The sequence below is a fragment of the Lepisosteus oculatus genome, chromosome 7, assembly GCF_040954835.1.
Source record: "Lepisosteus oculatus isolate fLepOcu1 chromosome 7, fLepOcu1.hap2, whole genome shotgun sequence".
Classification (NCBI taxonomy): domain Eukaryota; kingdom Metazoa; phylum Chordata; class Actinopteri; order Semionotiformes; family Lepisosteidae; genus Lepisosteus; species Lepisosteus oculatus.
The window spans coordinates 52,422,927-52,447,546 of NC_090702.1; the positions used below are offsets into that span (position 1 = coordinate 52,422,927).

At 40.8% G+C, this 24,620-nt stretch overlaps 1 protein-coding gene across 2 annotated transcripts in view; it reads right to left on the minus strand.

Annotated features, from left to right (window-relative positions):
• Nucleotides 1-10,455: 10,455 nt before the first annotated feature.
• Nucleotides 10,456-24,620, minus strand: part of btbd11b (BTB (POZ) domain containing 11b) — a 167,035-nt gene continuing 152,870 nt past the window's right edge. For both annotated transcript variants that reach the window (XM_015352134.2, XM_006633151.3), the window contains 7 exons: nucleotides 23,595-23,773; nucleotides 22,178-22,283; nucleotides 21,156-21,258; nucleotides 20,150-20,231; nucleotides 16,685-16,753; nucleotides 16,316-16,429; nucleotides 10,456-15,564 (listed from right to left, as the gene is read on the minus strand). In XM_015352134.2, coding sequence (XP_015207620.1) covers nucleotides 15,355-15,564; nucleotides 16,316-16,429; nucleotides 16,685-16,753; nucleotides 20,150-20,231; nucleotides 21,156-21,258; nucleotides 22,178-22,283; nucleotides 23,595-23,773 — 863 coding nt within the window. In that variant the 3' untranslated portion in view covers nucleotides 10,456-15,354. The remainder of the gene's footprint in view (nucleotides 15,565-16,315; nucleotides 16,430-16,684; nucleotides 16,754-20,149; nucleotides 20,232-21,155; nucleotides 21,259-22,177; nucleotides 22,284-23,594; nucleotides 23,774-24,620) is intronic.

Here is a 24,620-nt window from a genome sequence, read left to right on the forward strand (position 1 = left end):
TTGCTTCTACAATGAAAGCAAATAGAATAATTCTGGCCAGCGTTGTTCCATAAATTACTGGGCTAGCTATACCTGAGGTTTGTATTGTAACGCTTACGGCCGACAGGTACTGTGTAAGAGCCGGCTTACCAGAGCGGTGACGTCGCCGCCCTTCCCTGTGATAGCAGAACTCCCGGGTGTCCCGGGTTCGAGCCCCCGACGGTGGGGGGCCGACCTAATGCGGCAAGGGCGCCCGCCAGAGCCCCCGTTGCGTTACTGTATAATTCTGTTATTTAAATTTAAATCCTTAGATGGCCCTGCAGCTCACAACTGGCAGCCCACTAAACCAGGTCAGTACGTGGATGCGAGATCTCCTGGGGAAAAACTAAGGTTGCTGCTGAAGGAGATGGTAGTGGGGCCAGTAGGGGGCACTCACCCCATGGTCTGTGTGGGTCCTAATGCCCCAGTATAGTGACAGGAACACTGTACTGTAAAAAGGTGCCATCCTTCAGATGAGATGTAAAACCAAGGTCCCGACTCTCTGTGGTCATTAAAAATCCTAGAGTGTTTCTCGAAAAGAGCAGGGATGTTACCCCAGCATCCTGGCCAAATGTCCGATTGACCTTTACCAATTATGGCCTCCTAATAATGTCCATCTCTGAACTGGCTTCCTCACTCTGCTCTCCTCCCCACTGAGAGCTGGTGTGTAAGGAGTGTAGTGGTGCACTCTGGCTGCTGTAGCATCATCCAGGTGGGGCTGCACACTGGTGGTGATGGAGGGGATCCTCATTATCTGTAAAGCGCTTTGAGTGGAGTGTCCAGAAAAGCGCTATATAAGTGTAAGGAATTAGTATTATCAGAAAAGACAAAAACATACTTAAATTTACTTTACTTCTTTTTTCTTCTTTTCTGTATTGGATTGGAAGAAATTGGTTTCGTTGGATTCTTCATTGGCTGGCAGGTTGATAAACATTTAAAAACATTCTCACAACATTTTGGACATGAGCTTTAAGTGAAGGGCTTGTATCAACAGATGACAAATATATACCTGTCCCGAGTAATTGTACTATTTCCAAATGCAGTTGGCAGTTTAATAGTTGAGAAGGAAAGCCAATCAGCAGAAATTCAGTCTTGTCAAAATAAACAAAAAAATCACACATAGTTTAACAACATTTAAACCAGTGGTTATTATTATTATTATTATTATTATTATTATTATTATTATTATTTTATTTTATTTTATTTTATTATGTTAGACCTAAAATTTTCCAGTCAATGCATATAACTCCTGCCCTGAGTGAGTATTGGATCTGGGTTAATGGCCCTTGAATAGCATCTCTAACTGTCTAATGTTATTTATATTTATAGAATGTTTTGTTCATTATTAATTTCTTCCTTGTTATATACCTGAGTAAAATATAAATTTTAGATAATCACGTTTTTCCCTTTCATTGTCCAAGCACTTTAAATTTGTATTTCTGAGACACTTCATAGTTCATTTGCAGATCATTAAAGGTCAATACTGATTTATCTCCTCAGAGTCCGGTTAGAGGTATTACAGTCATGCAGTTGATTAAATCATTTGACCAGATATGCAATGATGAAAATGAGTAGGCAAAAACAGATGACACTAGGCCTTCCCAGAACTGAATTTGAGATCCCAGATGTAGGTTAAGCTGCTGTGGCTAATCTATTGCATCTGTATTGATAGCCTTTGCCAAAGACGATTTCTAGTGCCCAAGACAGCTGAAACCTTCTTCGGCACACCATGTCCATATCTTGTGTCGAATTTGATTAGCTCTTCCAATTGGTCCCCTTTGCATGCTGCAGACAGGATACCTGATAAGGATTCTGGTTTTGCAGTTTATTTGTTCTGAAGGTCCTGATTTGTCCTCACACGACCAACAAGTGGGGTTTTACCTACCTTTTGTAGGAGCCTGACTACTGTTGTTGTCCCTGGGTCCCTGGGTGCATAGGTCACTTGTGTTTTTTCCAGGAATAGAGTCTCTAACAGCCTCCACTTCCCTTTTTTCTCTTTTGGTGGCATTGACACAGATTGAAAGTGTTGCCACTGGTGTGTTGACTTCAGCATCTGTAGTGGTGGTGTCCTGGGAGCTGCTCTCTTGAGCTCCCATGTCTTGACTGTCTGTTTTCAAGTCCTGGTGGAGCAAACCTGTTTTAATGATGTGACGTTAAGTGGGATTGTCAGGAAACAGAGCAGTATGGAGACCAGTGTCTCTTCTGTGTGAGGACTGTCTGTATTAGAGTGTTAGTAAATGCAATACAGAAATGAGCCCGCAGCCCAACTAGATCATTTGGTTGTAAACAAGTCATGCTCTCTGTTATTTCCTTTTATAAGCTTAGATCTTACCTCTTAAAATACACAATGCAGTAAAAGGAAAGAGAATTGCAACACACTTTTGCATTCCTACTGTATATAATGTGCATAATAACCTTTTAAATAAAAAATACAGAGCTGGGTACAGTCAGTACTCCTAAATTATTTGTAACGATATTACATATTCACAGCACACACCTAACTTGTAGTTTAAATGGGTTTTTTTCCAAGTAGCACAATAATATCACAATTGGCCTCTTTTTATGTATCCATTTCAGTTAACAGCTGAGAGTGAAAGATAAGGATCACAGGTGTGATCATCCACACAAAAGCTATAGATAAAATAAATGGTAGGTAATGAAAGTAGATAAATACAGAAAACAAATGAAGATTTGTTACATAACAGCATGTTTTCAGTGCCATGATATCTGATAAAAACATGATTGGTGAAGTTAATGATTTAACATTACAAACATTCTGAAACAATTAATCAACTATGTTTGTTTCAACCTGATACTCAGTCTACAGAATTTGGTGGAAACTCTTCTCTCTCTTAGTGTATAGTGTATCAGGAGTAGAAATGGAAATTAATGATCACAGAGGTTCTCCATTGTAGTTGTGAATTGTACAATTTTTTGCTAAGAACATCAAAGAAGTATAAACTGTAGCATTCTGACATTCCATTGAAATGGTATAACATTTAATCCAATAATTCCTTTGATCAGGTCTCCCCATTCCTTCCATATGCTTGGATACTTAGGCTATAAAGATAAGATAAGATTTTTATTGTCCCCTGAGGGACATTTTTTATGGACACACAGCACTCCAGTATATTTAAATAGAATGCAAACAAAAAAAAAAGAAAAGAAAAACATTGCACATTATTCTATTACAAAAAATAGGAAAAACATTGCACATCACTCTATTGCACATGCATAACACATAACATGTAACATTTATAACACATCACAAACATATTGCACTCAAGTGGGTTGTAAGAGTCAAAATTGTGTTTATCCTTGACAGTTGCGTTGACAGCTTTAGTGGATAGTGGAACAAAGGAAGGTTTGTATCTGTTTGACTTACATTTGGGAACCCTGAAACGTTTGCCAGAAGGAAGACGTGATATTCAGAATTGAGGGAAATGTGGGAAGGATCTGATATAATGTTTCCTGCCTGTTTGATTATGGATTTTTCAAAGATTGTCTGCAGAGAGGGGTGCTGTTTCACTCCCATGACCTTCAAAGCTGACTGGATGAGGTGGGTAATTTGCGATTTTAAATGAACTGATAGATGACTAAATCACACTGTAATACCATATCTGATAATGCTCTCAATTACAGCATGGTAGTGGTTCTTCGTCAGTAAAGAAACCACAGATATCATATATGGCATGTCTGTAAGACAATGAATTTCTTGCACCTATTTGTCCACTAACGTTTCTTCATGTCACCAGATCTCCTAATAATCACTGCCTTTGTTTGGTGTTTGACCGTCTCTTTCTGCAAGAAGTTTGGGTCACTCTTCCATGCAGTAGAAAGGTCTGCATTCGTTATACTCATTTATTACCTGGTCATTTTCAAATCAGTCTTGGTGTAAAGATCAGATCTCTTTGTTGGCTTTGGTGGTGTTTGTATTGAGATCTTCACGGGTTTTATGAGTGTTCTGATTTGTTCTTCGCTGAAGCTAGATAGCTCCATTCTTAAAAACCTTCTTCTTTGGTTGGATCCTCCAGTGTGTTGATGCTAATTCTTTCCATCCAGTTTATTTGGGCGATGTTTTGGAGACAGTCTGGTATACAGAGCAGAACAGATAAGTCTCCAATCGTCAGTGCTCTGGTGGTCTGGACATCTTTGTGATTCCTGGCATGAACAGTGAATAAATCAATCAGGTACCAGAATTTGGATCATGAATGACGCCAGGATGAAATTGTGATTTTTTTAATGATCATTTAAGGGTTCTGACTTGGTGGATCTGACATGAACTTGGTATTTGTCAGTAGCTCACACGAAAATTAATATTTAAAGCTCAATATCCAGTTATTGGATAAAGAACAGGGTTAGCAATACTGGGCTAGTGATACCGTAAAATGTGTGAATTTATTTCACTTTTAATATTATATACATGGTAGATCTACAAAAATGTTAAATTTGTCATGATTGTTAATTTTCTTTAACAGCCAGAATCAATTTCATTTAACAATACAGCTTAAGCATGCTTTTCCCAACGTCTTCAGACTTAGGCAATACACATAATTTATGGTCAGAACAGCTTTTCTTGAAGATTTGTGAGTCTTAAGTCAGCTAATTTCTGACCACTGGATAGGCTTTTGTCCCAGAATGCACAGCACCATTGTGTGTATAAACTTAATGGGGCTGATTTGTTAACATTCTTTTCCTGTGCATTCTAATCACTGTGGAGACACTGAAGGAATAGGAGGTAGCAGCTGTCTCCTGAGACTGTATATTATGTCATCAGTTTAATCGTTTCGTCCTAGTTTGCTTTGGTTCAGAGTGCTTAGAACCACTGTTTTTAAACACAGATTGATATGAGTGAGTTGAATAACTAGAGTTGCCTTCTGGCCCATAAGCCTCAGACTTTCTGGAAGGGAATGCGATTTTAAAGTTGCCCTGAAAAAGAAGTAAATCAACTTTTAAACAGAGCATAAAACCTTTCCTAAATGGATATTGCTATTTAATTAAGTGCGTGGCCTGACGATACAATATTTTTGAACATTTGAAAATGATGTTAATCCCTCCACTTTCTAACTGCCAGCAACTGTATCACCCTATAGATCACAACTGGCAGCTCACTTGAGCTCAGCGGGTGTGAGCCTGGTCAGTATTTCAATGGGAGACTTCCTAGGAAACCTCAGGTTGCTGCTGGAAGAGGTGTTAGTGGGGCCAGAAGGGAGAGCTCACCCTGCAGTCTGTATGGGTCCTAATGCCTAGACTGTAAAAAAATGTGTCATCCTTCTGATGAGATGTAAATGCTAGGTCCTGACTCTCTGTGCTCATTAAAAATCTCTCAAAAAGAGTAGGTTTGTTACCCCAGCACCCTGGCCAAATTTCCTCCTGGCCTTTACCAATCATGGCCTCCTTATAATCCCTATCTAGGAATTGGCTTCATCACTCTGTTCTCCTCCCCACTGATGATAGCTAATTGTACCATTTATGTTGCTTGTACTTTGACAGGAGAACTTGCACGTAGCAGCCAGATTTTTAAAAGATACAAAATGAGAACTAGGTCTAGAAGTGGTTTATTCCGTGCTGAAAAGAGAGGAAAGAAAACACAACTTTGGGCTGTGGAGCTTTCATCGGGTGTGAGAAAGACAGGGCAGACAGCAAAGATTAAATAGCACAGGAAAAGCTGGGAGAGTGGAGGAGGTGGGAGCAGGGGAGAGGCAGAGAGGCTACTCAGGTGGTACGATGTGGAGAGAGGTGAAGAGAGAAGTGAAGTCATAACCTGCGTGTGAATAGAGAAGATACTAATGTACGAATTAAGACGCCTTAAGCTCTCATTTGATCCCTGCAATACCTCTATTTTTCTTCAGGGTTCTTTAACAATTCCGAATATCCATCACAGAATATCCATCATTAGGTTTATTCTGCGAACAGTATAAAAAAATTACCACCAGGTGTCAGCAAATATACTGCTCCCGACAGATTGTTTTCAAATCCTATCATCATAAACAAATTTTACGAATGATTATTCAGAAAGGACTTGGCCTACATCATAAAAGTTTGAATACAACTCTTTATATCACTACCGTCCGCTTTCATCGATGACGAATCTTAGAATCCTGCACGTTTATATCAAAACAAACAAAATTTGGTCTGCAATTTCATCCAGCTACATTTGTAACTCTAGTGGAGTTCGTTTTTAACACAGATGGTTTGTAAGATACACACATGCACCTAATATGGATAATTTAACACTGTTTTTTGTAAATGAAGTTGACAGAAAAAGACAATTCCTCAGGAGTAAAAGTCTAAAGAAGTATTAAACGCATACAATACAAATACAAATGCCTTTAGCGGCAGGTGAATGAACTGCAGTTGAAGAAAGCCGTCTTTGAAAGCAGCCCTCAAGTCACTGCCATTACCTCACATGTCTTCGGGACTCGACAGATCCGCTCTTGAAGACAGAACTTAAGGAAAACCCATTGCTTCATCTGCCTGTACTGCACTGTACAAGAGTCCATTGACGCTTGAGATTCCGGCACTCGAACGTGAGTAATCCTTCTCTAATGATGAATAAGAATGCTACACTTCAGCAGAAGACAGTTTTCAAATGAAAAAAAAAAACAATACAAAAATTAGAGATGTACAGTAGGTACCCTTCGCAATCATAGGTACCAGTTTTTGTTGCAGTCGTGTTTTGGAATGAGTTAAAAATTTAAACGCACCCGTGGACGCAGTTGGTATTTGTAAAAAGTATGCGAAGCCAATAAGAATAAAAATAAGAAGTCTGAGGCATGTTCGTGATTTGTACTGCTATCCTAATAGTTGTTTTTGGAATGGATTTCTGAGAGCAGGCTATTGTGTAGATGTGCATAGACGTTCAGACATTTTTATTCTCAGTGATTTTATTAGTATTATCGATATCAATTATCATCATCCATCGTCCTCCTCATAATCATCGTTGTCGTTATTAGTTATTATCTTTCTAAAACCAAACGTGAGCACATTGAAAGAGTGGGATTTTGGAAATTTGCAAGAGCCGCATCATTGATGTCTGTAACAGATGGCACTTGTTTACACAGAGCAACCTGACCTCTTATTTTTTTAACCCAGCCTGGAATTTATGTTTAAATTGATTTTGCTCTCCCAGCACAAGAACTACAGTGTAGGTGGGGAAAATATACCATCTGCTTAAAGCTCCAAACTGTCTGCTAATAAGCACCATATTGCCCAGAGGAGATAATTATGTAGTGTACATTAATAGGTGGTTTGTATTGCCCAGGACATTATCTCTGGACAATTGCTACTGCATGTAACTGAAAAGATAAAATCAGACTGTAACAGTTCATTTTAGATTAGGTTAGGTTTTGGGAAAACCAACAAGACCATGTCACAGATCCACTCTCTCAAGCTTTTCTTTTATAGAATTGACCCCGTCGTGTTCTGTACAGAAGCTGTTAGCACCAGTGCTACAATGTCAGCTAAATGGAGAGACCGGTGCAGTGAAAAAGGTAAATCAAGTTGAATAAGGAAAACATTTAATGAGTACTGAGTGTCCCTTTCATGGTTAATCTCCAGTTTGATTTAAAGCACTGTTTATGGTAGGAGCTGTAATGAACAATGAATGCTAAATCATGAATAATACAGCTTTGAACAACTACATGTCTGACTCCCTGTTTGACTTGTTTCTTGTACACCAATCCTCAAGGCTAGGCTGCCATTCCCTCAACAAATCTCAGCAAATATCTCTACATATTTAGTCCCTCTGTCGCATTCATTGAGATCTAACCGAACTATGAAGTTGCTAAGTTGCTATACTGTATGTATAGCTTGTTCTAATTAGCACTAGCACTCTTTGGCTCTTCATAGGAAGACACCTTCCTAGATATCTTTTTCTGATTGGAAGGGACATAATCTCTTTATTGATAAGGGTAGTGTACCAAAGAGGTAGCAGTCCAAGTTCTTCCTGATAATTGAATGAGGTTCTTTAAGGGCTTTCGGGACAAAACCTTCTGACATTTATCCAGCCTGCAAACACCTCCCTCATTTCCAGCTCTTCTGTGTTCGTGTTATCTCTAGACACCCGCAGCTGAATACACCCTACTTGGTGGCTCTTTGGAAGCCGAAAAGGTTGCAGCCACTGCCTGTGAACACCGTTGTGTGGGGTTCTGCCCTCTTGTTCCCACAGACAGGTTCCTGGCGAACGCTCTGAGGAGGGAGAACCTGCAGCTGGACCGGTCCATCCGCTGCTTGAACCTGCAGTACCAGAGGGAGATGGCCAGCATGAGTGGGGCACAGCAGGAGCTGCGGAGGGCGCTGGACCGGCTGAGCACCCGGCAGGAGGGGCGGGCGCTGGGGAGGAAGGCCGGGGCCTGCGCGGCCCAAGACAGGAAGTCAGAGCAGAGGAAGCATGAGCGCTACTGTCCCAACCACATTGTGTGCTCTAAATGCAACCTAAGAATGAGGCTGGCAGACAGCATCACCAGGCAGTTTACCCCCAGGCTGTGGACCATGTACTGCCACAGCCCGTGTGGCTCTGCGGATGATTCCCTTACTGACACAAGACTCTACAGGATACCAACCTTCTTGATGCACAGGAACTTGTCTGCCTCTGACAATTCCCTGCGCTACCTGCCCTTTATATCTTTATAAAAACCCCACAGAAAACAACACATAGCCTGTTGCCACACAAAGGGAAGCAACTCATCTCCTCCTTGGTCCTCAGACGAATTCATACTGTGTTGTCAGTGTCACCTCAAACATAAGAAGGTTTTTTTTTTCTTTACCCAAAGGAGAGTGGGCCATTCGGCCCATATAGCTCATTGATACAGCTGTTTCCTGAAACGGCAGTTATTTGCTTGGAATCAAAAGCACACCAGAAGCAATACATGAAACGCCTTTTACTAAACAGTTAGAGGAGTGTTCAGTTATGGCACTGGTGTGATCAGTTGACATTTTAATCGGGCTCCCATTGGTATCGTTGCAATGTGGAAGTGCTTAAGAGTATAGATGTTTACAACCTCAGTGTTGCCCGTTGTTATTAGACTGTAGTGCCGTATGTGGCCCGGTTTAAATACAAAAGACTGTACATGATACTTAAAAAGAGTCATATTTGAAGGTGTTATACACAGAGTGACTGATGCATTAACGCCGTTTCAGACAGCTTGTTCTGTAGTTTATTTCTCAGGGGATCTCAGAGGAGTGTTTTCCATTCAACTTGTTACATCAGCCCTGCCGTATTCAGGAAATCCAGAATCCAGAAATCCACTCGCCACACAGAATCGAAAGTTGTTTATTGCAGTTTGCCTTTTTATATGCCACTTTCACAGAGATGAAAGGACTACAATAGGCAACAGCCAGCGGCTGACATTCTCTGTTGACCCCTGCAAGGCTGTCAGGGATACCATTGTTGTGTGCGGACAGCTGTCGAGAAAGAGTGCAGTTTTGTGGGGTTCTTTTTTCTGTTTAACTGGTTGTGATCCTGCAGACTGTTCTGAGGTGCCTGAGGAATGCAGAGGGAAGCAAGAGATGGAAAATATGGGCATATGATTTGTTGTGTTCATTGTTTGGCAGTCACACAAAAAGTTGGAATAAATGATTGATCTTTTTATTATAGAAACATCGATGATGTCCTTTCTTAGCCTCAAAAGCTTCTAATCTCATCATGAGCTTTGTGCTCAAGGCCCCACATGTGACAGAGGTGCACCCTGATCTTCTGTAACACGTTGTTAATCAGCATACAGATGCAGAGCAATCTCTTCTCATCCTGTGTCAGAGGAGCCCTCACCAAAAGCACGACATACAGTTGGAAATGCCAGGAATATCTCTGACCCACTGCTTTAATCCGGTGTGAAACAATGACCCCCTAAATTGAAAACTGTGCTTGCCTTCCAGGCTGCAAAAAGGTGATGCAGAACATAAACTGTTAAGTTGGTATTTGTACTTTAGTCACGTTTCATGAACTGGGGACCATCGAGATTGATCTGAAGTTTACTTCTTTTCAGACAATTTAAAGTTAAAAACATGTGGTGCACTGAAACCACAAATGTTGCTGAATAACATTAAGCCATTTCTTCGGTTACTGCAAAACTCTGAGCCTGAAGAAACTGCAGTTATTTTATTTTCTGTACACAAATTTCATTGAGCGACAAAACTAAAACATGTAAATGTTAGATTTTCTCAAGCAGCCACAACCCTGATATTTACACCATACATGTTTATATACAATTTCTAATGCTTGATGTTCAAAAGCTAAAAAAAATACACATATAAAATTCTAAAACCCAAGACTGCTTAAAATCCCATGCAGTTATTTCCGACGGATGTACGCATGTCATTTGTGCAACAGCAGAAATTAAGACATTCTAAAAAGAACAAGTAAAAATATTCCAAGGGTCACAAACTAAACTATAGATTAACACACAAAAAATTAAACTAAATGAGGAACACAGAACAGGCAAGTGAACTCATTTATTTCAGGTTAAACAGGCATAACATGCCTAATTAAATCTACTAATATATAAGCTTCATGCTTACAATTCTATGTTTAGTCAACTTAGTCCAGCTCCTGCAATGTCCAGTCCAGCAAACTGACAGATATCACAGAGGAAGGCTTAAGATCATCACCTTAATTACCTCTTCAAATAATACATCTCTTAAAAATATGACATAGAAGTTTTGACATATTTGACATAGAAATGGTAGAACACTTAGAAGAAAAGAATGATTGATAAATGACGGTTTTACCTATTTGCATGGAGGGTGTAAGTACTGATATAAATCATCAACGTTAATCAACATTTCACTTATAGTCAACATTTTATTGCCAATGGGACACGTTTCTGTTGTTATATAATCCAGACAAAAAAACCCCCAACATAAATGGGGTTAAAACGAAATGGCAAGGATGTGGCTACTGAAAAGCTCTGTAGACTTGCGATCTGTTGCCTGTACAAAAAAAATAGAAAGTGACAGAGCTGTGCATAACTCAACTATACCTATTTGTACCTATTTGTTCTCACCTATATTTTTTAAAAACTGTGCAATCTGCAGAAACCTTTGAGAAAGATGAACAAATAGTACAGCTGGATCATCCAGGTGGATGCTGCACATTGGTGGTGGTTGAGGGGAGTCCCCATTACCTGTAAAGCGCTTTGAGTAGAGTGTCCAGAAAAGCGCTATATAAGTGTAAGCAATTATTATTATTATTATTACAGCTGGCGCAGGGGAAGGCATGCGGAAAATATATACATTTCTTAATTCCTTTGTCTTCTGGTGCCTTGCACACAGAGGGACCCCACAAACAACCAGCAGGGTCCCACATTCCTCCAGCAAGGAACATGTAGAACTGAGTCAGGAATTCTGTGGGAAGATCCTGTAGGATTTCTTCCACTGGAAAAATATCACCACAGGATAGTAGGTTCATGTTGATATGACGATTCTCAATTCTCAGCATTAAATACAACAATATCAGCAGCTGTTCGTTGATCCTGATCCCAATCTAATTCAGCTTTAACACCACAGAGCCGCCTGTGTCTGGCCACTGGACAAAGGGACAGTGCAGTGCAAGGACACAGAGAAAACATTAGTTGTACACCTGGCAACTGCCTTAGATCACAAAATAAAAAAATATATTTTCCTAAGTCTACTTTTTAAATTTTTCTCATTAAAATGCACAGCACAGTGAAGCCTCAAAAGACCATGCTCTCTGTTTTTTAAGTGGATACAATAAACCAGATCAAAACAGGAAAGCAATCACTCTGATATGTCAGGGCTGAATTCAGAGACGAGCTCCAGAAAAAGACCTTATTATCGTTAGGATTTAGACTTACAGTAAGACACATACTTCTGATTTTTTTAAAACAATTTTATATTATTGCTGCCTGTAAATCAGCCAAGATGCATGTTTTTGCTGTACTTAAATAGGCAGTATGAATAGTAGCACTGAGATTAAGTATAGTAGTTTAAAAAACATATGGAAGTGCCTTGGGCTTGACTGTTACGAAACAAAAAATAATATATTAATTTATATTCGTATATTTTATATTCATACCTAGGAATATTAATCATAGAAGAATCAACACAATTAACAGATCAATGTCACTTAAAAACCAAACACTTAAAAAAACGGCAGACATAATACAGTATGTCAGTTGACACCCTCCTCTTATTGATTTTATTTTCGTTTTAAAAAAAGAACTGATAGTCTCTGTCCTTAGATTAAATCTGTTTCAGAAAACAGGCTTTCCCTTTGCAAAATAATTGTTTTGGTAATCTGGAACATGACTAAAAACAATCAATTTCCAATTCAAATACTACAGTACACATTAAAATGAAAATGTACTTTAGTAGGCATTTGGTAGGCATTGTAAACTCCTGTTTTTTACTTTGCTATAGGTGAAAAGCACATACTGTACCAAGACATATAGACGGTCCATATTTTTTTATAAAAGCATAAAGATGCATCACTTTAAAAAAATAGCCTCAATATAGTAAAGGGAAAATAACTCTCTCGGACTTCCATTGACTCTGTACACATTGTAGTTCCAAAATAAAAAAAAACGAGTTTCAGAACGGCACCAAAATGAATAACTCACAACCTCAGAATGACCTATAGACTCACCAGCAAAGCACAACAAAGCACAACAAAGTATATTAAGGGGACCTGATACAAGACACATTCTGGGTAGGAAAATAAGCAAATATTGTTTCAGTGTTGAAGATCTGTTCTAAATATTCTGTACTTAAAAACTGTGCATAACTGCAACAGTACCTGTGAATATTCTTTTGGAAATAAGAAGACCGCTTCACAAAAATGGCTTAAATAAAATGTACTGTAATGTTTGATTGTATAAAGTGCCTTAAATCCAGTTTCAATTGCAGTCTAGACCGTAGACATTATTCACTCAGTGGGCCATTTTACAGCCAGCAATATTTAGTAAAACTAGTTTTCTCAGCTGTGTTGTTCGGTCCCTTTAACCCAATTTAATACTACATAATGTTTCAGACCTATTACCAGCAATATTCAGTCAACAGAAAGCATTTCTCCTATGATTTAGCATTCATATGGCTGCATTAAACACATGTAAAAAACATAAACAAAAAAGAAACAAAACATAAACAGACATACCTGTAACATGCATCTTGGTTTCATAGCAGTCGTACACTTAGAACAATAACATCTGTACAGATATATCCAATGAAAGCAATACAATACAGACGCAATAATGTGATATATACAGTAGTTTACAGGAAGAGTAATCATTAACCTTCAATTTCTGATTTACATAAAATATTTACACTTTCATTCCATCAGATGGCATCTCATATTTCTGAGGATTCTTCATATTGTAGTTATTTGCCTGTGGGTGTTTTGGAGTTATTTGTTTATTTTTCTGACTATATAGTGGATAGTGGTTTGTTACAGAAAACCTGCCTGGTGTCTACAGATGGAAACGAGTCCATGATCAAACCAAAAGACCGAGCTTTCAGATCAGCAGAAGTCACATAAATTACTAACTATGATCCTCTGTTCTGTGACAACCAATATAATGGACAAAAACAGGAAACAAGCAAACGTTTTAATCTCCCAAGTTACATATAACAGGTATTCCACGGTCTGAGGTATTTGCATAATTCTGGTATTCTGATATATATGAAAGCAATGAATATGACGTATTTTCCATTTAATCTATAATACGCAACATGACAGATCCTATTGGAATACATCACACATATACCTCAGTATGTCCAGGCATGATTTGTAGTTGAACCGGTCACAAAGTTTGGCAAGACTGTGCAGTAGAAAGATAATAGAAGCTGACTATACCAGATAACAAATAACATTCGTCCTAGTTGTGGTAAAATGCACTCCGTACTTTTTTTTATTAACTTGTGTCTTCTTCGATCAGCCTCAGTTACATCTGTACGTTTGCATGTATCTGTACAAAAATCATTCTGGCTTGCCAATGCATTTGAAAAGAATTCTAGCTTGGAGTGAGTGGGGGGAGGATTGTTATTCATTGGAACTGTGAGCAGCCACTAATAACTGGTATCTAGTTAGGGCCATATTGAGGAGTGCCTGGTACAGCATTAGGCACCATTATTAGCATTAGGTGGCATTAGATGCTGGAAATAAAACAGCTTCAATTCTAGGCAGCACGATGACAAGTCAACGAAAAAGCTCCTCAGGGACTGTGGACATTATTAGGAAAAATGAGCTTTCCAAACAATGTATCTAACTTTCACTGTGCAGTAAGAGATACCAGAGCACAGCTAACAACTCATTGGGATTCAAGCTGGTATGTCTGCAGCTTCTGTTTAACAGCATTCCCTACCTTTTAAGATTGCATCTGACTAGGGTTTGGCAAAACCTCTTGTTAGCACCTCCCGTGTAAAGAGGCATTCAGCTTGAGACACAAATGTCAGATTCCAAGAAACTGTGCTCTGGTCAGCTTAAGGGTTAGTGTATTTAAGGGAGATGTTTTTACTGTTTTCCCACTTTACAACCAAGATACAACCGGAATTTAAAAAAATACTTTCTGTAGCACAGATGAGTTATGAAAATAGCACACAGCACACATGGGTTTAAGCTAGTGCTACATCTGTCTTATTGTAAGCAACTTGCTAGAGTACACTATAAGCAGCTCACTATGCTTTGGAACAAGGGCATCATCTTCTGTAATTGTAAGATGACATAAATGAAGCAACAGCCAATGCAGTGTTCTGCTGAATTCAGCTGTCCATAATGAAAAACTAAATGGTTCAGAATTCTTAGTACAAATGATTTCAGTGGCTGCAGTATGATTCACAGGGAATGCTCTTTGCATTAAGTTGCTGACACCTTCAGGATAGTCAGCAGAACTACAAGTGTATAAATGGCAAACATATAAAAAGTCCATTAATCCATTGAATGCTCCCTGCATGGTTAGAGAAATTATAAGTCCATCCATCCAATCTTATTTGATTCAAAGCTCTTCTTTCCTGGTTAGTAAAGTATGTACATTTATGTCATTGCTTTAAAACACTTGATTAACATCAATCAATACCAGTAATGCATATTATTTGGCTTTATCCAAAATGGTATGATGTAATGGAAAATGAAGATGAAAGATTAAAAAAAAAAACATTGACTCATGAGGACACAGAGTTTCAAAGTCCAGCAACAGTATTCATAAACCATGGCCTGCTCTCGGGAAACAGAGCAAGACACGTCCTGTTCCGTTGAAGAGCTGGGAATGAACGAGTGATTTACACGTCTACTGCAGGCTACGGGGATATCCAAGGCATTCCAAGCAAGCCAGACAAGGACTGTGTGTAATACAGACTGCAGGCGCTCTGGTAGGTTTGACTGTTTCACACGACGGAGCCCTTGGAAGAGGAGAGGTGGATGGAATGGATCCGGACCCCCAGGGTCTTCTCCAGGTCATGCAGCACGTCAGAGCTAGAACTGTCCGCAGGCTTGTCGTACAGCAGCTGCTTGAAGGCTTCGTTCTCGATCAGGACCACCATGTTTTTCAGGAAGTAACCCTCGATGTAGGCCGAGAGCTCCGGGGCCCCCAGGAACTGCGGGGAGGAAAGAGAATCGGAGAATCCTCAGGCCTAGGCTGTGAGGCGCTTTTCAGGCATGACGATCCAAAAATGTGGAAGGGGATTATGAAGCTTTTGATGGAAGCTGTCTAAGATGACAGCTGAGTTTGAGCTCTTGTGCTGAGAAACCTATATTAAACCTATCAAACTGCCTCATTAAGTATAATTAGTCATTAATTTACTGGCAGTATTAGTTGCTTTGTAGATGTAGAGCTGTTTCTGAAAAATTACAGAGCTGAATTATTCTAGCCGACCTACAACCAATAAGGTTAAGCTGAATTGCTCTGACGTTTTCAAGACATGAGGAGAGATTGACACTGCATCACTCCTGCTCTGTTCAAGCAAACGGAAAGAGCTTCAAACTATGAAATACTGACAAGAAGACAAACAGGTCCTGAGAGCCTGGAGGAGGCTCTGTCCTGCTGGATGGTACTCGCTGTGAGGAATGCGAGGAGATGCATGAAAGGAACTAGCAGATTAAGGTGTATGTCAGCAGCACATGTTTTTGGTGGTCATGAGTATAAGTTTTCAGGTGAATAGATAGTTCTGAACAGGTAACAAGCTACTAAATTCTCATAATAAAATAGGAACTAAACCACTGTCACCCACTACCTACTGACCATCAGCCAAGACCCGGTTATTTAATTGTTAGAACAATAGGTTCTTTGAAATCATCTTGGATCATCCCCTTCCACAACAGTGGATACAAGCAATTCCTTGTTTCTACCTTGGTGTGTTTGTAGATGTCAACACAGGTGTCTGTGTTGATGTTTTTCGAGCAAATAATCTCACAGTGACGCTGGAGAGCACTCAGCTGGAAGAATTTAGCAGCAGACAGGAGCTGTGGGGAAAAAAAAACAAAATAATGAAATGGGCAGCAGCAGTCAAGTTCACAGAGGCTGAAGGCTACTTGTTCAGTCAGTTTTTTCATTTTCATCCCATTTAATGACTGCTTATATGGAAGTGTTAATGTGATTAAATATGTCAGTCAGAGTATATTGAGACCTGTTCCTTCAACATCAGCAATAAAGTATGTATTCTATATAGTTTTTCTGATATCAAACTTGCTGTGGAACAAGAGAATAATAGACTTCACCTCCATGACCTCAGTGTTCCTGATGTGAAGCGAGTCTGTCCCTCCACAGTACAGGTACTGCATCACCAGCTGCAACAAGCAACAAGATTCTTACAACCCCATTTAAGAAGTGAAAGTACATGATGTATGTCAAAACCTCATTTTATTTCACTGTCCCACAGTTTTTACATATCACATATACATATTACATACTGGTGTGTTCATCCAGTCAAAGCCATCGTGCGCCAGTACGCTCACCCCACACCAGCTCTCAGTGTGGAGGAGAACAGAGTGATGAAGCCAATTCACAGATGGAGATTATTAGGAGGCCATGATTGGTAAGGGCAAATTGGGAAATTTGGCCAGGACACCGGGGTAACACCCCTACTCTTCTCGAGAAACGCCCTGGGATTTTTAATGACCACAGAGAGTCAGGACCTCGGTTTTACGTCTCATTAGAAGGATGCCCCTTTTTACAGTATAATGTCCCCGTCACTATACTGGGGCATAATGACCCACACAGACCACAGGGTGAGCGCCCCCTACTGGTCCCACTAATACATCTTCCAGCAGCAACCTTAGTTTTTCCCAGGAGGTCTCCCATCCAGGTACTGACCAGGCTCACACCTGCTGAGCTTCAGTGGGCTGCCAGTTGTGAATTGCAGGGTGATATGGCTGCTGGCTAAAACCACACATTAAGCTGTTCCATCCATACAGGAAGAACATTCACTTCCAATATCATATAAAACACCAGGCGTACACTTACAGAAATGAATTGCATTTTCTGTACTTACAACTGAAAGCATTTGATGAGTTTGACATTATACCTATACTACATTTAAAATGACAATTAAACATTTGTTTGGCAATTTTTTACATTTTATTTCAGTTTGCAGCCAAGGGTACAGCCCACTAAAATAAGAACAAATTTCGGAACCTGAGTAAACTTCGTGTTCTGTCTACAGTAACAAAACAGAACAGGGAGTTCTCTCAGAGATGCAGCGGGGCAGGAGCATGTAGTTAAGTTAATCTATGTCAAGATATCATCCAGATCCACTCTCAAAGTCACTCCAAAGAGAAGATCATACCCACAAAAACTGGTTATAATTATTTCTTAGGAATTAATAAAAACTGCCTGTACAAGTCACATTTCAACAAAAATGAAGAAGCCTGGAATCATCATTAGGAGCGTGTATCAATTCCCAGATCCAAACTCCCAGACTCCACAGATGACATTTGGTTACTTAGTAGAATTTGATGTATCACATAGAATGCCTTTAAAGGGAGGTGTTTGTATAAGATATGAATGTACTTCAGCGTGATCAGAATTTGTGATTATACAGTTTTACACTCCACTTTAACATCTGTTGCATCTATTTATATTGAAGTAGAACTAACAACAGCGATAGATCGTCCTACACAAGCTGGAGACTTGGAAAATTATTCAGTAATCACTTGAAGTTTGAAAACAAAGATGGACAATGAGCATCACTTTCATGAATAGCATTCGGCTTTCTCCCCCTTTCTTCATATCATGTCTCTGTTACCTTTGGCTAGTGTGAATCACAGAGGTGAAACTAAGATAAGCCAGATAAGCCATATTGGCCATATACAACTTCTTGTATTAGGAATTTGTCTTTTCACATACCCCAACTTGCTCTCCATGAGACACACAGACAGGGAGAGAAGCTTGGGGTCAAAGCGCAGGGTCAACCATTTATACAGTGCCCCTGGAGCAACTGGGGTTTAGGATCTTGCTCATGGGCCCAATAGAGGAGGATGCCTCTGCCGGCCACAGGATTTGAACCGGCAACCTTCCAGCCACAGGCGTAGATCCTTAGCCACAGAGCCACCACTCCGCCCTATCTTGAGCAAGATACTGTACTGAAACTGCTCTGCTAAAACACCCAGCTGTATACTGTAAATAAGTGCACACGTAAGGTGCTTTGGATAAAAGCATTTAATCTCATAAAATAATCAGAAAAACTCTCTAAGGTAAAGTATGTGGATCCCTTTTCTCATCTTCTACTGTACAGCAAATGAGTTACCAGGTTTTACTATCTGTTGTACTGATATCCTAGTCCAGGGACTCAGCTCAGTTTAGACTGTTTAAACTAGAACAGCCCTCTCCTGTGCGCCCACCTGCCCACACAGCATCAGCTTGCCCAGAAGTCTACTGCATGCTTTGTCTTCGCTCTGCCTCACCTCTCCCACAATGCTCCTCTGGATCTCAAACTCTGCTGGCTTTTCTTCTTCTCCCTGCCTGTCTGTAGTTCAACATCCTTTTTCTGGTTTTACGGCATTCTCTCCCATTCTCCTTACTCCAACCTCCATTTCATCTACCTTTTTTTGTTCTCTCAACTCTCCCATGGTCAGTACTTACTCACTGTATTCCACGCTCTCACCCGCTGGTGGGATCAAGATATCGCTGCTCTGGAATAACTCCAGAGGTCAGCAGCCAGATGCAGTCCAGGGCTTAGTGGAATCACCTACACTAACAGGCTGAAGGAACAGAGCCTTTTTAGTTTTGAACTTAGAAGACTACGAGGGGGCCTGTTTCAAGTATTCCATAACGTCAAAAGTCACCAAACAAGTTAGCCCACTGGACTCCTTCAGACCCAACTACATGGTGAAACATGAACCACTTGACACAAGTGGAAACTAAGCTTTAAAACTTAGAACAGGAGATACACTGACTATACAAACGATTGTGGGAGCCTGGAACAAGGTACCCCGACATACTGTTGAAACTAAAGCCCTAGCTTTTTTGGAGAAATAGCTGGACGAGATCCTTAGTTAAGTTATCTACCAGCAACCACTTGATTTAGGTGGGCCAAACAGTCTCCTCTAATTTGCAACCTTTCTCATGTTCTTAACTGTCTCTCATTCTAATGCTTCCGCAGAATTGCCATGGCAGGTCTTACCAATAGACAGTACTATCTGCTCTTACTTCCCATCTGACTGTATTGCTAAATATTTGACTTATATTTAATTTAAGTATTTTATATTAGTTACTTATATAATACTATAGAGGAGGAAGAAGGCTCACCTGAAGAAGGCTCCACAGCCGAAACATTGTTTCTTTTTCTTCTCTTTTCAGCATGGAATAAACGTTTACTCATTCCTTATATATTAGTATTAGGTTTATTCCATGCTGAAAAGCGAAGAGAGAAAACACAACATTTCGGCTGTGAAGCCTTCTTCAGGTGTGAAGCCTGAATGTTGTGTTTTCTCTCTTCTGTTTTCAGCATGGAATAAACCTATTACTTGTTCCTTTGCAGAGTACGCATGCTGACGCAGCTACCCACCTGAGCTACTTATATATTAGTATTACAAACTCCTGTATTACACTCCTGTAATCCACTTTTTAACACAACATAACTCACTACACTGGGATTTGAGCTATTTTCATTACATATGTACAGTTTTTATGCTAAACCCTTGATGGTTTTCTTATATGAATAATATTAATTTTCTGTTGTTTACCTGAAATATATTGTACTTTACATGGCTGATTTCAATGCAAGTGTTCTCTGCAGTAGGTCTGTTTGAAAGCAAAGATTTAAACCTGGAAAAGAAGAACAATAAAAGAATGCAAACAAGTGCTTTATCCTCTAACACAAGTCTATTAATTTATAAATCTTTCAATAAATTACTTGTAAGCCTCCGACACCAGTAACACTAGAGCTTCTTTAATTAAACAATCATTGGTCTATCGGTATGAGTCAGCTAGAAAACTTCCCAAACTTCACCACTTCATGAAGAAATTATAGAGCACCCTCCCAATGTCAAAACAGGATATAAGCAAGGGCAATTTCTTTATTTTATAAGAAAATGTCCCGGAGTTCAACTAATAACTTTATAGATTTCCCTTCTTAATAGGCTGCTTTACAACATGCAATGCCTTAGTTACACAGAAGACCAACAGGAAGCCATGATTCCATGCTGACATAATTGTGGTCTCAACATTTCAAGTGTGCAGCCAGAAGACTTTGCAGGTAGCAATTCCCTGTCACAGGGCAGAATAAAAGCCTTGACTTTCTGACGGGAAACAGAATTTTACATTTCGAAAACTAATTTAAAAAAAGAATGACCTCATCTGCTATTAAATGTGGATCAGACACATTCCCAGCCTTAAATGAAGCACACTAATCGCTTCAGGAAAAAGTTTTCCTCAACTTCCCCGCACAGAAGTAAAACTGCCACACATCACGCAAGCTTTTGAAACCAGGGAAGCTGACTTTTTTTTTCCTGGCAAAGCGGAACCTGTCTGAACACATTAATAAAACCTACATTTGAGGCAGAAACCCTTCATGACATGGTTTCATAAAACTCGAGAGAAGCAATGGCACCAATATGTCATAGAGGTTTCACTGCAGTCACAGGGGGAATTAGAGAGCATCGAGGCTCATTCAGCTGCACTTTCCATAGAGAAGAGAGCTAGCTTTGCTTCCTAGTTAATATCACCCATCGGAGTGCCTCCAGCTCATACCTGGCAGATGCCGTGAACAGCAGGACTTTGTGCGCATAGAATGGCTTCCCTTCAACCAGGAATGTCACATCGGACATTTCTTTATTGTTCAGAAAATGAGGATCTGAAAGGACGAAGGAGACACACAGTGTTGCCTGATCATAAAGACAGATTTATTTACTAACACTTACAGTATGTAAAGTAAACATGTCAAACTACACAGAACTAATTTACATCATTGCTTCTTAATGCACTAAACCATGAGCAACACTTGCAGGCAGGATAATGCTAATTAATTTTAACTATATATCCCAAAGCTTCCCAGAACACTTCCCACACTGAGATCATGACCACAATCAACAGTACAGTTATGCACTGGGAGAATCCAGCTACCACTGGACACTGGCTTACATCACAGCTGATAGGCCACGGATATTACTTTGGCTATTCTGTTTTTAGTGTTAAACAACACTATTAAAGATGTATGGGAAACTTATATTTAGATATAATCACTCCCTGCTCACTCAACACATCTGAGGTGACAGGTTAACGACTTGCTGACAAAATCACATCTGACAGACTAAAACATCACTTCTATGTATCATCTACGGTTCCATCCCCAGATCCTTATTGTAAAGTCCTTGCGCTTTGCACAAAAACAAAGAAGAGGTACTCAGTAAAACTGTACAAAGATAAAACTGCTGATTGATATGATTCCTGGACAACAGTGTTTTCGTTACTGCATAGTAGTAAAGTTAAAAATGTCCAATCTCCAATCCTTGTCAATTACCAGAGATTACTGACTAGGTTAGAGGTTGCTTGCTCTGACTCACTTCGACACATAGAGATCCTTTCTACGATTTCAAACAGAACAAAAAGTCAAGACAGTTTAATTTTCCTAAGGAAATATGATTTTAATTACCATGTGTTTGTTTGCACTGTTTCACTGTGTCTTCTTTGCTTTGAAAATTTGAATAGTGAGCTTTGGAGAGGCTGTGCTAAATCCAGCAGGCGGTGAACCCTATTAAGTGACAGGCACTTACCTAATCGTGATGTCTGTTTCTTTTTAATCTCCGTGAGCTTCGGAATGGGATAAGGTCCATAGCACTGAGTGAAAATAACTGACAACTGCTGGCTTATCACTTCGTTCTGCGAACAAACACATTGCATAAATACAATTCCAAAATAACGTCCTCAATATGCAGATTTATAAAACGTCCAGTCGCAATCATCAATCTTCTGCGGCTTTTATATGCGCAAGTAAATGAGCAGAGAAAATATATCAGCTAGTTCTGCTATGCGGATAGAATACATTAGCATTTAAACACTCGTAAGGATTCTGATCCACACAAGAAATCCACGTCCGGTTTAAACGGCTCTCAAACGCTCAGAATTTACTGTCTGGGTTTTGATTACATAACACATCCTTCAATGTCATTCTGTTTTCTGCAGTGCCATTAGTATTTTCTTGAAGACACATCTGAGGAAGGATCTTAGGCAGTTATTCTGTATGTGCAGTAACTAGGTGAGGTTGTATATTACTAATGATTCCCCAAGGGGCTCACGACTGAAAAAGTCATTTTCTGAGTAATGGAGGTTCACTCTGTTCATTGATGTCTTTCTCATTTCATCTAGCTAAAAATAATGAGACATTTTAAACTGATTATATGCCCTGGGCATTGGTACAGTGTGCGTTAAACCTGGTGTCATTGTTCGATCACATGGGAGCCTGAGGCCCTCAGCTGATTCTTGCTATTATCTAAAAGGGTATGAGCAGATAAGACCTACATCACATCGGCATTGTTTCCTAATTACTTCTGTGAATTTGCATTTGCCTTTCAACACACAGCTGAAATTTCTGATTGATTCCAGTAGAATCCCTGCTTGTTCTCTAATCTTGTGTAAAAAACCACAGGAGGAAGAGAAGCAGTGAGCTTCATCACGCTGGGCTCAGAATGGGATGTCAGGCCCAATTCTAAATGTAACACTGTTTGTCTCAGGTCCGTTTAGCAACTTTGTAAAATCTCCTGCTTAGGAAGAGTATATGACATTAGGATTTTGATGTAAACTGTGGGATGTTGGTCAGCTCACACAAGGTAACGGCTCATTTGGACATACAAAAGAATTTAATATCTAAGCTAAGACTGGAAAACGAGAATGTCTTTCAACCATTTTGGAAGCACTGCTAGTAGAAAACCTGCAATGTAAAGCGAAGATTTAGAATTTATTTAAACACCCTTTCAGAAATAAAGACTTCTTATGCTAGCACATAAATTACTTCAGGCTTTGAAGGAAATAAGGAGATACCACCTTTCAAGTAGGTGTCACAGCTAATTAAGGAATCCTCTTAAATGGTTCGGTGTGCTTTGGATGAGGTGAGAAATTGACTGTATTTTCTCTACTTTTGTAAAAAACCGCGGCACAGCATATAAGACAAGGAAAACAAAGCAGACCGATTACCTTGCTGGCTCGTAAGATCTCAAACATCAAAGGCAGGCCATGGGTAATGAGCTCCTCGGTGTACTCCTCTTCCTCGATGCAGCTGAACTCCTTCAGCAGGCCCTGGATGAGGGGGCGGCGGTGCTGGTGGAAGCAGGTGCGGAGGGACTCCAGCCAGGTGTGCAGAGTCCAGGGCACACCTGCACACACAGCAAGCACACGGCTCTCAGCCCACAGGCCCAGCAGAGCACGAGCCACAGGGCCCAGGGCACGCCTGCACACACAGCAAGCACACGGCTCTCAGCTCACAGGCCCAGGGGAACACGAGCCACAGGGCCAAGGGCACGCCTGCACACACAGCAAGCACACGGCTCTCAGCCCACAGGCCCAGGGGAACACGAGCCACAGGGCCCAGGGCACGCCTGCACACACAGCAAGCACACGGCTCTCAGCCCACAGGCCCAGCGGAGCACGAGCCACAGGGCCCAGGGAACGCCTGCACACACAGCAAGCACACGGCTCTCAGCCCACAGGCCCAGGGGAGCACGAGCCACAGGGCCCAGGGCACGCCTGCACACACAGCAAGCACACGGCTCTCAGCCCACAGGCCCAGGGGAACACGAGCCACAGGGCCCAGGGCACGCCTGCACACACAGCAAGCACACGGCTCTCAGCCCACAGGCCCAGGGGAACACGAGCCACAGGGCCCAGGGCACGCCTGCACACACAGCAAGCACACAGCTCTCAGCCCACAGGCCCAGGGGAACACGAGCCACAGGGCCCAGGGCACGCCTGCACACACAGCAAGCACACGGCTCTCAGCCCACAGGCCCAGCGGAGCACGAGCCACAGGGCCCAGGGCGGCGCCTGCACACACAGCAAGCACACGGCTCTCAGCCCACAGGCCCAGGGGAACACGAGCCACAGCGCCCAGGGCACACCTGCACACACAGCAAGCACACGGCTCTCAGCCCACAGGCCCAGGGGAACACGAGCCACAGGGCCCAGGGCACGCCTGCACACACAGCAAGCACACGGCTCTCAGCC